Here is an 11,356-nt window from a genome sequence, read left to right as displayed (position 1 = left end):
TGTGCACGGCACCGGACTAAGTTGGCAACATCGAGAGACAGTCCCTACCCAACAGTGGGCCTGCCCCCGTCACTCAGTCCACGGCGGCTGCTTCGCTCGGGCGCTGGGGGCTTCTCCCGGCGGGGGAGGGAGGGACGGGAAGCCCCCCGTGTCCCGGCCCCATCCCGTCCCCGCTCCCGGATGGAGGACTGGGGCTGGAAGACCCGGGGATTCCCCGGAGGCGCGAGTCCGGGAGGCTGGAGGGGGTGCGGCCGGCGACGAGGGCCAAACCGGCGCCAGCGGAGGAGGAGCAGGAGCAGGAGGAGGAGGAGGCGGCCTGGGGGTGGGGGACCGGGACCGGGACCGGGAGAACACGACCGATCAGAGCCCCCGGACAGCAGCAGCGGCGGCGGGGGCAGCGGGCATCGGGCCCCTCCGGCGAGATCCCTGCTCCGCTCCTCCGGGTCCCCTCCGAAGCCAGGCTCCCGGAAGCTCCTTCCCAGGGGCCGCCCGTGGGGCAGCGTAGTGCCTCTTCCTTTTCCTTGTTTCCTTCTCTTTAGAAAAGAAAGCTACTTCCAGCCCCTTCCCCCTCCCCGCAGTGGGCAAAGACAATTGAGATACCCCGGGTGGGCCGCAAGGGCCAAATTTCCCGGGACAGCCCCGCCTCCTCCTCTCGTCCTCCTCCTCCTCCTTGTCCTCGTCCTCCTCCCCCTTCTTCTTCCCAACTCGGTCCCCCGGCCCGGCCACCCACCGTCACCCCGCCCCATCCCTCCCGGCCTCGCCCGCCTTAGGCCCCGCCCGCCCGTCTGGTCCCTCCCCTTCGGCGCTGCCACCCGCGGCCGTCGCGTGGCCCTCTGTCGCTCGGGTCCTAATAATAATAATAACGATGGCATTTGTTGAGCGCTTACTATGTACAAATCAATCAATCAATCAATCAGTCGTATTTATTGAGCACTTACTGTGTGCAGAGCACTGTACTAAGCGCTTGGGAAGTACAAGTTGGCAACATACAGAGACGATCCCTACCCGACAGTGGGCTCACAGTCTAAAAGGGGGAGACAGAGAACAAAACCAAACATACTAACAAAATAAAATGAATAGAATAGATATGTACAAGTAAAATAAATAAGCGCTGGGGGGGATGCAAGGGGATCAGGTTGTCCCAGGTGGGGCTCACAGTCTTCATCCCCATTTTACAGACGAGGTCACTGAGGCCCAGAGAAGCGAAGTGACTTGCCCAAGGTCACACAGCTGACAGTTGGCGGAATCGGGATTTGAACCCATGATCTCTGACTCCCAAGCCCGTGCTCTTTCCACTGAGCCACAATCCCTCCCCGCCGGGCCCTCCTCCGCCACCCGCTGTGGGTGCCTGGGGCTGCGGATCCCCGACGGGAGGCCCCGGCCCGTTCCCTGGTTTTTCGGGGTTTCCCCGAGGAGCCCACAGCGCGGGAGGTCCGTTGTCAACAGGCCGGCGGGAGGGACGCCTCTCCTCCGTTACTTGGAAGACCAAAAGGGTCAGGGCAGGCCCGAGGAGGCTCCCCAGCCTGATGATGCCCGGTTATCCCAGAGGCGCCAGCTCGTTCTGTGTGCTCCGAGGACTGGCCTGCCGGCTTGGGCCCGGGACAGGAGAGAAGGACTGGCTGGGCTAAAAGGTTGGAACCCCTTTTAGGGTGCCAGCTTGGCCTGCCCCACTGTCTTTTCCCCCTGGACGGCAGGAGTGAGTCCTGGCCACGGTGCTTTCTCTCCCTCCATTCCTCCACTCAGCTCCTGCCCCCCCTTGGGCACCTGCCAACAGAACTGCCCCGAAACACGGGGATTCGACCCAGGCCTCTCCCCCCCGAACAGCCTCCCATGGCCTTTCTACACTGTAAGCCCGTTGTGGGCAGGGATTGTCTCTCTTTATCGCTGTATTGTACCTTTCCAAGAGCTTAGTACAGTGCTCTGCACACAGTAAGGGCTCGATTAGAGAAGCAGAGTGGCACAATGGAAAGAGCATGGACCTGAGAGTAAGAGGTCACGGGCTCAAATCCCTTCTCCGCCAATTGTCAGCTGTGTGACTTTGGACAAGTCGCTTACCTTCTCTGTGCCTCAGTGACCTCATCTGTAAAATGGGGATGAAGACTGAGCCCCACGTGGGACAACCTGATCACCTTGTAACCTCCCCAGCGTTTAGAACAGTGCTTTTCACCTAGTAAGCACTAAAGAAATGCCATCATTATTATTAAATACAATCGAATGAATGAATGAATGAACAGCCAGCCAGAGCTGGAGGGAATCTCAAAGGGCCATCTGGTTCAAACTCCTGTGCCCAGGAAGGGGAAGAGGAGGCTAAATTGTCCAGGAGAGGAGGTCACCTCTTCTTCTGAAGAATTCAACCTGCACTTGCTGTCAAGAATTCTTTGAAAAGGGGTCTGCATTTCCTAATGGGAATTGTTCATGGTGGTGGGTTAGGGGGAGAGAAGTTAAGAGTCCGTTAAAAATGAATAAGATCAAAACACGTGGAAAATAATGCTATTCAATATTGCAAGAGTTATATACACTGTACCCACTTGTAGCTTTTGCTATGCTGGAAATAGCCTTAAGCACCTCCCCCTCTGGTTTCTGTGGGTGCCAGGACAATTATAATTCACTGTTGCTCCACTCCAATCATACCACTGTACATAGTATACAGGCAAACACTTATACCCATGTATAGACCCTATGGAATTCTCAGAGAGAATGGCACAGGTGAAAGATATCATAAACCACAGGGCCCAAAGTCATAGTTTTGAGCCAGGAGGACTTACGGGAAGTTTTTTATGTAAGTGAATGTTTCCCTCTGAGTTGGGTGTACATCTTAACCGGACCCTTGAGAAAGTAGAGGGAGAAATACCGATGGGATCTGGTCATATATAGGTCCAATGGTGTGGCTTTCCCAAGTCAGTGGAGACTTTTCTGACCTAGGAAATCCCACAAATGGCAGCTCCACAGGCAAACTCAAGGTCTGCTTTTGGACAGCAGGACTTTGATCCAGACACGCCTCAGCCTGCCTTCAAAGTCTTCAGAATCTAAAATTTTAATCAACTCTAAGGCAACCAAGTGTCTGAAAAGAAGCAATCAATAGAATTTATTCCTCTATCACAATTACCAATGGTATTTATTGGGCACTTACTATGTGCAGAGCTCTGAACTAAATTCTAGGGAGAGTACAATAGACTGTAAGCTCTTTGTGAGCAGGGAATGTGTCTACCACTATCAACTCTATTGTAGGGTATGCTCCCAAGTGCTTAGCACAGTATTCTGGACACAGTGAGCACTCAATAAATATCAGTGATGATTTACTGAGCACTAGGGCACTGTACTAAGCGTGGTATAGAATCTCAGAGTATTAAAGCTAGCAATAGGCTAGAATTGAGAGGTCTTCTGTTTCGTTCGAGGATCTATTATTCATTCTTGTATTTTCAGGGTGGTCTCTCTGTCCTGCTGTTTTCTCTTACTGTTGTTTCTTTTAAACTCTTCAGGAAAAGTATGCACTATTTATAGGGACAAGTTCTATAAATTATTCATTTAGAGCTTATTAAGTGCCAAGAAGTAGGGTAGATACAAGATAATCAGATCAGACACAGTTCCTTTCTCACTTAATCTAAGGAGGGGAGAGCAGATATCTTATTCCCATTTTACAGATGAGGATTCCTAGAAAGGTTATGAGACTTGCCCAAAGTCGTGCAGCAGGCCAAGGGCAGAGCTAGGATTAGATCTTGAGTCTCCTGACCCCGTAATCCCATGTTCTCTCCTCTAGGCTTCCCTGCTTCTCTAGTATGTTGTTTTTGTACCCCTTTCCTGCCACAATGTTTCTAAGGTTCCACTGCACCTTTCGCACTCTCTCTCTCTCCTCTCTCTCTCTCTGATCTATTTTGCTCTTAATTTAAATTTGCTTTCTATTACGGATATTTACTTCTTTTCCTTCTACTTTAAGACTTTCCCTAAGTTTCATCAGAATCGTGAATATTTTCATGGCACATCTGAAAGTAAGTTCATTTGTTGAGAGACAGCCATCTTTGGAAATAGGAAATTTCTCATGAACTTTCTAGAGCTACCTGCAAAGAGCAGAGCCTGGGGAATAAGTCAGAAGGAGAAAGTATTATTGTTATTATCTATACTAGAAACAAATTTAAGCTTAGTTCTGCCTTTAACCAAGCTGATCACTGAAAAATCCTCAGAGAGAGAGAGAGAGAGAGAGCACAGTGGAGCTTTAAAGACATCAAGAGACAATAATAATAATGGTACTTAAGTGCTTACTATGTGCCAAGCACTGTTCTAAGCACTGGGCAAGGAAGTGGGGGAAACCCAAGACTGTAAATTCGTTATGGACAGGGAACATGTCAGTTAATCCTGTTGTACTGTACTCTGTAAAATGGGGATTAAGACTGTGAGCCCCCCGTGGGACAACCTGATCACCTTGTAACCTCCCCAGCGCTTAGAACAGTGCTTTGCACATAGTAAGCGCTTAATAAATGCCATCATTATTACTCTCCCAAGCTCACTGTACGGTGCTCTGCACATAGTAAGCATTCAATAAATACCCCTGATTGACTGATTGAAAAGGAAAGGCTATACAAGATTCTTTCAGGGTGACGGTTTCCTCATTAGCTCCTAACAGTTGCAGTACAGGCATTCTCAACTTAAGATGTCTCAAATTACGAGCGGCACTTCCCATGTTTCTACAATCACAACCGGTTTCAGCTTTGCAACCCATGGGTTTCCACTTAATGCCAGCCTCCATTACTGCACTAGCTCCAGGAAGGTGGGTGGTCAGAGAGGGCAGGGAAAATACACCGGCCCTGTGGGAAAGCAGGGAAACCATTTTAAAAGGCACAAAATTGCAGCGGGTGGAAGAAGAGAGTTTAAAGAGGGTGGGGAGGGCAGAACAGGAGAGGTGCAGAGTGGGGGGCTCCTGAGTGTCCAGGAAGAGACACCAGGGTAAACATGTCTGGGTTTCTTCCTATGCATTATACTGGGGTATCTTGACCTCTATATAAGGCATTCACTCATCTATCGTTGACTGAGTCCATATCCTGGATAATTCTGCTAACAATGGGAGATGGCTCCAAAATGATAAAATGATTTCAGCCCTGAAAATTCTGGACTGATGATTTTGGTTAACCCTTTAACTAGTTAAGTATCTTTGCTTATTTCTTCTATTACACCCACTTTGAAAGGGGATCTGCATTCAATAGTAACCATAGTACTACTATTTACTAAGCACTTACTCTGGGCTAAAAGTTGATTTAGATACAAGATGCCCAGAATAGAAACAGTCCTTGTTCTGCAGGAGATTCAGGTATCATATCCTCATTTTACAGATTGGGGAATTGAGGCACAGATAAGTTAAGTGATTTACCAAAAGTTACACAGAAATCCAGTGGCATGGGTAGGATTAAAATCCAGATCTCTGGACTCCCAGGACTATACTCTTTCCAACAGACCATGCTGTATTTACTCTGATATATATACTTCTTGTGGTGTTTGTTAAGTGCTTACTATGGGCCAGTAACTGTACTAAGTACTAGGGTAGATACAAAATAATCAGGCTGGATATAGTCCATGTCCCACTTGGGGCATTCAGTTTTAATCCCCATTTTACAGATGAGGCAAGTGAGGCACAGAGAAGTAAAAGTGACTTGACCAAGGTCTCAGCTGATATTGGCAGAGCTGGGATTAGAATCCAGGTCCTCTGACTCCCAGGCCATACTCTATCCATTAGACCACACTGCTTCTGTTTACAGTGCAATTTTATTTATAGTGTGTTTCCCTGCCAATGCACTGGGGGTGACTGTTCAGGCATTCACAGCAAATTCATTGTAAAAAAAAAATACCAAGTCAATCTTATAAACATTGTAACTGACCAATAAAGTAAAAACACAAAGATAAGGATGATGAGACAGGAGAGGTCCTAATATTGTGAATAAAAGTCCAAGTGTTAAAAATAATTCCTTTAAAACTAAATTTTTTGAGTCTCTGGATTGTAAACTCATTATGGGCAGTGAACATGTCTGCCAATTCTTTTGTATTGTACTCTCCCAAGCTCTTTGTACAGTACTGCCAGGCTGCCTCCCTACCAGCCTCCCTGCCAGTCTGCCTCCCTGTCTGCCAGTCTGTCTCCTTGCCAGCCTGCCTCCCTGCTGGTCTCCCTGTCTGGCAGCCAGCCTCCCTGCTGGCCTCCCTGTCTGGCAGCCAGCCTCCCTCCCTACATCCCTATCTGCCTCCCTGCCTCCCTATCTGCCTCCCTGCCTCCCTCCGTACCTCCCTATCTGCATCCCCCACCCCCGTCTGCCTGCCTTTCTGTCTGCCAGCCTCCTTGTCTGCCCCAGCACATACCCAGGAGGGCATAGGCTCTTCGCAGTGGGCCCACCCCCTCCAAACCCCGGGAACTCCAGCTGCTGCTGCTGCTGCTGCTGCTGCTGCCCCAAACCAGCTGCCCAGAGGTGGGGAGAGAAGTAGACCTCGTGAGCAGTCAGCAGGCAGAGAAGTGGAGCCCGGGAATTCCTAAGCTGATACTGGAGAAGCAGCATTTGGCCTAGGTCCCAGGAGAAAAGACTCTTGCAGGTTTGGCAGGGCAAGGCAGAGTAGGATAGGGAAGGGTAAAACAGGGCAGGGTAGACCAGGGCAGGGCTGGTCACGGCAGAGGAAGATATAGTAGGGTAAGACAGGGCAGGGCAGGCTTTAGGGTATGGTTATACCCACCCTATTAGCAGCCCGACAGCAAGACTTAAAGACTGCTCAGCCACCACCCCGCCTACTCCTGCTTACCCTGACTCACATGCACAGAAACTCACATACACAAAGACACAGAGATACCAACAGTGACGAAGAAAATGAGACCCAGCAGCTATAAGGAACAGACGCAAATCCAGCAGGGGAGTCAGAAAGATAAGAAAGAGGGGGAAGAAGACATATCCGGTGAGGTAAGAACAAGTGGAAGACCAGGGAATAACTGGGAAGAGGAAGAGGAGGTTGAATAGGAAAAGGAAAGAGATGAAGAGATTGGAAAAAAACAACAACAGAAAAATCCTGGGAATGTTGCCCAGGTTTCACCTGGAATTTTAGAAAATGCACCGTATCAGAGAAGGCAGGTTAAATGGGAGCCCCACACCATTCTGAGTCAAAATTGAATAAGTCCTCAAAGAAAAACAATACCAGAAACACCCCCAAAGTAATATCCCTTAAACTGTGAGCCCTGCATGGGACAGGGACTGTGTCCAACATGACTATCTTATTTCTACCCCAGTGCTTAGTAGAGTGCCGGGCAGTAGTATGTGTTTAACAAATACAGTGATAATAATAATAATATTTCAAATATCTACACTTTTCAGCTCTTCTTCTCAAAAAATGAAAATCTAGTTATGCAAAGATACATAATTTGTAGATCGATTGGGTCATTTATCTCTTAAGAGCAAAGAAAGCAACAATCCCTGCAGTATCTGGCTGGTCTTGATTTGCAGGTGGTAGGTGAGCACACAGGGAGACTAGTGGTCACAGAGTTTATCCATCAAGACTCCTTCAAGGCACCTGTATCACAGGATCACAGAACTATGTCCCAGAAATGTTAGGTGATCGGCTCAAAGCCCCAAAGCAGGCCAATGGCAAAGCCAGGATTAGAAGCGGGGGGTTTCCTGACCACCAGGCTGTTGCTTTTGGTCTTAGGCCACAAGGCCTCACTACTTCCCTACTTCCTCACTTCCAATGCCCAACAGCCTCCAGTCGATCAGTTACTCTCATTTCGCTGCCTATTTCTGGCTAGAGAGAGTCCTTGTAGGGTTCGGTGCTGGTGGTGGGGAATCATCAGATCATGTTTTCCCACCTAAAGTCTTGGCCACAGCACCGGAGCAAGGGATCCCTCCCTGAAAGCTCCAGGAGGCCTGATTCTGAGCCACAGCAGTGGGGAAGCCTAGCTAGCTTTCCATATGCTGCTCTAGCTTCAGTCAGTCATTGAATCATATTTCTTGAGTGCTTACTGTGTGCAGAGCACTGTACTAAGTGCTTGGGAGAGTGCAATATAACAAATACATTCCCTGCCCACAATGAACTTACAGTCTAGAGGGGCTTACCAGGGCAGGTCCTAGCCCCACTGTCCGGGAGCCCCATGCAAACTTAGCAGAATGGGAGCAGTCCTTGGTACAAATGCCTCTCATTCTTTGGCATTCTTTATATTCTCCAATCAATCAGTGGTATTCATTGAGAGCTTACTATGTGCAGAGCACTTTAGTAAGTACTTGGGACAACACAAAACAACACTCTCTTCTCACTACAACTTCCAGAGGCAGAACTAAGGCCACAGTTGACTCCCTAGAAAGGCACCTGAAGTTTCAGAGCCGTGAGATAACCTGTAGGTTCTATGAAATTATTTTGTGCTAGGCATTTTTTTATATTTGTTAAGCACTTACTATGTGCCAGGCACTGTACTAAGCTCTGGGTTGACACCAGTTAACCAGGGTGAACACTGTCCACGTCCCACATGGGGCTCATGATCTTAATCCCCATTTTACAGATGAGGTAATTGAGGCACAGAGAAGTTAAGTGATTTGCCCAAGCTCACACAGCAGACAAGTGGTAGAGCCAGGATTAGAACTCAGGTCATTCAGCCTCCCAGGTCTGTGCTCTGTCCAGTAGATCATGCTGTTTCTGTAGACATTGTCCATGCAGTCACAGCTGGAAAGAGGCATTCAATCAGTGGTATTGACTGACTGCTTACTGTGTGCAGAGAACTGTATTAGGTGCTTGGGAGAGTATCAAGCAAGAGAGTTGGCAGACACGATCCCTGCCTACAATGAGCTCACAATCTAGAGGGAAGGAGATAAGCCCCATTATTCCTCCTCTAAAACTGATCACCACAGTAGGAAGCAGGTTCAATACAACATTTTAATTTTAAATGAACCAAAGAACCCTGATTTTTCAAGGTAAATGAGACCAAGGATTCCATGAATAATCAAAACCTTGGTTAATAGGGTATGACCAGAGTGTAATGTATTTGCCTTCTGTGGAGAGATAAAGCCCATGCTGTGAATTGGTATTAAAGACACTGCACAAAGAGTCAGTCTTTAAAACACAGGATTCTGAAGAGACCACCTTGGATGCACAATACATCCCTAAAGCATACTTGTATTTTCCTTCTTCATGACTTCTTTCACCTTGGATAACCCAGAGAAGCTCATCCTAGCCAGGGGGAAATTTGAGTTCTCAGAATCTGTAATTTTGGCTAAGTGACAGACCTGACTGACTTTGGTTACCAGGAATTTGATACCTAGTTTGTAAGAAAGATAATTCAAACTGTAGCAGGTTATGTTGATTTCATATCATAAACAAGATCCTTTGAGGGATGAGACCATGTCTAATCTTTTACTCTGTATTCCAATCACCTCTTTCGGTGTTTGCCAGTATGGCCTGGTAGAAATCAGGACACCTGCGATCTCATTCTGGCTCTGCCACCAGTCTGCTGTGTGACCTTGTGGGACAGGGACAGTCTCCTACCAGATTTTTGTGTATTTATTCCAGTGCTTAGTAAAATGCTTGGCATATAGCACTATTATTATTAAGAATGTCTACTGGTTCTACTGGACTCTCCCAGCATATAGTGCTCTGCTCACAGTAAGCACTCAGTAAACGCTACTGATTGATTATGACTTTTCTAGGCACCAAATTCTCAGTCACTAAAAATACGGACAACATTAGAGAAGTGTATTTTACAAATTTCCCTTCTTAGAAGACTGGAGTAAAGGCAACTGGAGAACAGAAGCCCTAAATCTTCCTGAAAGATGAAATAGGGGCCCTTTCTTCTAGAGTTGAGGGGGCCTAAGCGGCCCCCTCCGAGTGTATTTTACTTATTCAGTACTCTTAAATTTTCAATTTTTTTTCATATCTTCCATTGCTTGTGACTTCTTCCTGTTTTCTATATCTGGCCTCCCTCACTTTAGTCTGTGAGGCCCATATGGAACAGGAACCATAGCTGAATTGCTTATTTGGTATCTCACCCAAGTGCCTTTCACAGTGTTCAGCCCACAGGGATAATGATGGAGTCTTCTGACATAAAATGACAGATGAGTCTTGGTCCAGATTAAAGATTTGGGATTGAAGAATGGATTCTAGCCCTGATGGTTGGTGTTGGGCTATTTGCACTCTTTTTATATATATCTAGCATTTGTTAAGTGTGTGGCTCAGTGGAAAGAGCACGGGCTTTGGATTCAGAGGTCATGGGTTCAAATCCTGGCTCCGCTGCTTGTCAGCTGTGTGACTTTGGGCAAGTCACTTAACTTCTCTGTGCCTCAGTTACCTCATCTGTAAAATGTGGATTAAAACTGTGAGCCCCCCGTGGAACAACGTGATCACCTTGTAACCTCCCCAGTGCTTAGAACAGTGCTTTGCACTTAGCGCTTAACAAATACTATTATTATTATTATTATTACAAAGTGCCAGGCACCGTTCTAAGTGCTGTGGTAGATTCGAGGAATCAGGTTGCAAACACTCCATGTCCCATTTGGGGCTCACAGTTGTAATACCCATTTTACAGATGAGGTAGCTGAGGCACAGAGAAGTTAAGTGACTTGTCCAATGTCACACAACAGACAAGAGGCGGGGCCAGGACTGGAACCCAGGTTCTTCTGAATGTGGCTTAGTGGATCGAGCACTATAGTGCTTCAGTTCTTGGTAACCAGGTGTAACATTCCTGTCCCCCTCTTCCTCGCTAGACTGGAAGCCTTGCTGAGGGCACACCAATAGAAAGGGTTCAGGGCTGGACAGAACAGCCTGCCAGCATCCTTGGTCAGGGGAGACTGTGGGCAGGATGGAGACTCTGTGGCCCAGGGGAAAGTGCACAGTCCTGGGAGTCAGGAGATCCGAGTACGAGTCCCATTTCTGTCCCTGTCCCCTGGCCTTCTGTGACACCTTGGGAAGTGTCTTAACCTTCCTGCTTTCAGATGACTTCTCTGTAACCTAAGCAGGGGGGGCGGTGGGAAAGTAGATGGTGTCAGCAGCCTGTTTTTCCTTGACCTCCCCTCTCCCCAGCAGGTGGAGGGTCCCCTAAGAGCCAGCCAGGTCCCCTGGGCCATGGAACTGCAACCAGGTCAGTCAATCAATTGTATTTATTGAGCACTTACTGTGTGTACAGCACTGTACTAAGCACTTGGGAGAATACACTACAACAATAAGTAGAAACATTCCCCTCCCACAACCAGTTTACAGTCCAGAGGGGCGGCCAGCCGCACAGCTCCACCGAGGTCAGGAAAGTGAGGATGGATGGGCTGATGGACTGACTGACTGACCAACTGACCTCCTGATGAGTAGACTGAGATGTTGAGCATGGCCTCAGGCGATGCCCGCCGGAGAGCAGCCACGTGGGCTAGGG

The 11,356-nt window shown here is 48.1% G+C and overlaps 1 protein-coding gene across 1 annotated transcript in view; it reads left to right on the top strand.

Moving 5' to 3' along the window:
- Positions 1-6,833: 6,833 nt before the first annotated feature.
- The window catches only part of PDSS2 (decaprenyl diphosphate synthase subunit 2), a 93,134-nt gene continuing 88,611 nt past the window's right edge, over positions 6,834-11,356 (top strand). Inside the window, exons 1-2 of the mRNA XM_038760897.1 lie at positions 6,834-6,923; positions 11,020-11,074. Of these exons, the coding sequence (XP_038616825.1) occupies positions 6,834-6,923; positions 11,020-11,074 (145 nt within the window). The remainder of the gene's footprint in view (positions 6,924-11,019; positions 11,075-11,356) is intronic.

This window comes from Tachyglossus aculeatus, chromosome 19, assembly GCF_015852505.1.
Source record: "Tachyglossus aculeatus isolate mTacAcu1 chromosome 19, mTacAcu1.pri, whole genome shotgun sequence".
NCBI lineage: Eukaryota > Metazoa > Chordata > Mammalia > Monotremata > Tachyglossidae > Tachyglossus > Tachyglossus aculeatus.
Note: the sequence above shows the minus strand (reverse complement) of the source record. Positions and strands in the feature narration are given on the sequence as shown.